The sequence below is a fragment of the Oppia nitens genome, unplaced genomic scaffold, assembly GCF_028296485.1.
Source record: "Oppia nitens isolate AA-2021 unplaced genomic scaffold, nextdenovo-longstitch-racon4-pilon3 scaffold16_pilon_pilon_pilon, whole genome shotgun sequence".
Lineage (NCBI taxonomy): Eukaryota > Metazoa > Arthropoda > Arachnida > Sarcoptiformes > Oppiidae > Oppia > Oppia nitens.
Genome location: NW_026533195.1, coordinates 1,612,501 through 1,615,000, shown reverse-complemented (window position 1 = coordinate 1,615,000; position 2,500 = coordinate 1,612,501). Strand labels below are relative to the sequence as shown.

The window sequence follows — 2,500 nt, the reverse complement described above, 5'->3', positions numbered from 1 at the left end:
TACTAGTAGAGAGCCAACAGTTTTTTGGACAAATACAACTATCCCTGTGTTTCACACTGTATAGTATTTGTATCCATACAGTGAGTAAGTGTATGAGTGAGTGAGTGAGATAGAGAGAGAGAGAGAGCACAGGGAGCTCTACTACTGATAGAGATAGTGTAAATGTATGATTAGCTAAAAATAAGCTAGCTACAATGTCTATTTATATATAGATATATATAATGTTTGTTTATTAATAACTGGATAACAAGGGTCTACAATAACAACAGGAATATTCCCTAATTATAATATATATATATATAKATATGTCATATATATATAAGGCCTAAACCATCAACACATACAAGTAGAGCACTTGTATCTTAAAAAAAAAATATAAATAAATATTTATTTTTTTTTGGTGTCGACATATCATTGGTGTCAACCACTAGTGATTATTGTCAGTGTGTTGTTGTTGTTGTTATAATTATTTCATGTGCTAACTGTGTGTATATATATACAGTACATATATTAAAAATGTATGTATAGTTTTTGGTGAAAATTTTTTTTTTGTTCAAATATAATAACAAACAAACAAAAAAATGTACTGGATTATGCCATCACCAAGTGTTGTTATTGATGTCGTTGTTGTTGTTAATGATACATAACGGTGCTCTCAGTGTTTTTTTTAATAATCAATCGATAATTAATTTCAACACATATACTACATATCCCATAATATATATATATTTATAAAAAAATGAGTGACAATAATAAGACACCCGAAAAAAATACAGAAGCCTATCAAATGGACGAGGTAATTTTAATTTATTTTTTTAAAAAAAATATTTATAAAAAACAAAAATTTTAACATATTAGAGCATGCTAATTTTAAAAATAAAAAATAAAATAAATAATAATTTTACTAAATAAAATTTGCTAGATTAAAATTTTGAACATTTGATTTATAATAATTATAAACAACAACAATATTATATTATATATCAATATATATTAATTTGATTTTTTTATTAGCATAGTTCAATTTGTTAACTATAATATTACTAATAATAATAAGTTTTTAAATATATTTTACAATTATTTGTTATTTAATATATATATAAATTACCATGAGGATAAAGTTACCAAAAAAATAATAATAACAAATTAATAACACCAACAATAATTTAAAAAAAAACAATAATAAAATAAAATAATACTATTAATATATAAACTGCACGATTGTTCAATTTTGTACAGTAGTTTAAAAATTAATTAAATGCTAAACTAATACAGTGTATGTGTGTGTGTGTGTGTGTGTGTGTGTGTGTGTGTGTGTGTGTGTGTGTGTGTGTGTGTGTGTGTGTGTGTATGTACTGTATATTATATATCATATATTATGTTGTTGATGTATAGGTATAATAAATTGCACTGGTATAATATAAATGTAACTTTATATATATATAATTAAATTTTATTGCCATATAATATATATATATATATATATATTATTTATTTATTTTTACTTTGTGTGTGTGTGTGTGTGTTAATCCCTATTACTTACTATTAACAAAAACAAAAAATCACATAGATTAATTTAGTGTACTTAAGTATGTTTAACTTTATATAAATGTGATTTTAGTTTTTTTGTATATATTTATTTTATTTATATATATATACATGTATGATACAAAACAATAAATTAATCCATGTATATATTGATTTATATATTTTATATAAAGTTAACTATATTTTAAAAAAAATAAAATAAATAGAGTCTAGCTAATTTTAGTTTTGGTAATTAAATTCAAATAAATTATTATATACTATATATATATATATAATATTGTTTGTTTAGTTAGAAAATTTTTTTTACTAATATTTACATTGTATAAAGTACTCAATAAAAATTAATATTAATAATTATTATGGAAATTATTTATTTTTTTATTTAAAAAAAATTATTTTTATGGAAAATAATATATAATACAATTTACAACATAATTGTTTATAATTTACTGGATTTATATTTATCGCCTCATTTAACGTTTAGTTTATTGAAAAATCACTATTTTGTTGTTGTTGTTGTCATTGTTGTCGATATTGATTAATCAAAAATAATACAATAAAACTATACAAACAATAAACTGTATAATCTATGTCTAACACAAAAATAAAAAAACTGTCAAAACAAAACATTTATCATCAAAACTAGTTATATAGTTAGCCATAACTATATATATACACACACATACACATACATACACACACACACATACATACATAAATACACATACACACACACACATACACACAAATATATATACATACATAAAAAAATAATAGTCAATTTTACTGGTATTTTATTAAACATTAATACAAGTAATTTAGGTAGAGATATAATAAAACTGTTAGTTTTAACTCCAGGTACCAACTCATGTGTGTGTGTGTGTTAACTACTATACTATATACTGTATATATATATATAGTTATATTACCTCATTAATAAAAAAAAATAACA

The 2,500-nt window shown here is 21.2% G+C and overlaps 1 protein-coding gene across 1 annotated transcript in view; it reads left to right on the top strand.

The window, feature by feature from the left end:
* Positions 1-740: 740 nt before the first annotated feature.
* The window catches only part of LOC128965104 (sodium/potassium-transporting ATPase subunit beta-like), a 15,166-nt gene continuing 13,406 nt past the window's right edge, over positions 741-2,500 (top strand). Inside the window, exon 1 of the mRNA XM_054311755.1 lies at positions 741-796. Within this exon, the coding sequence (XP_054167730.1) occupies positions 788-796 (9 nt within the window). The 5' untranslated portion in view covers positions 741-787. The remainder of the gene's footprint in view (positions 797-2,500) is intronic.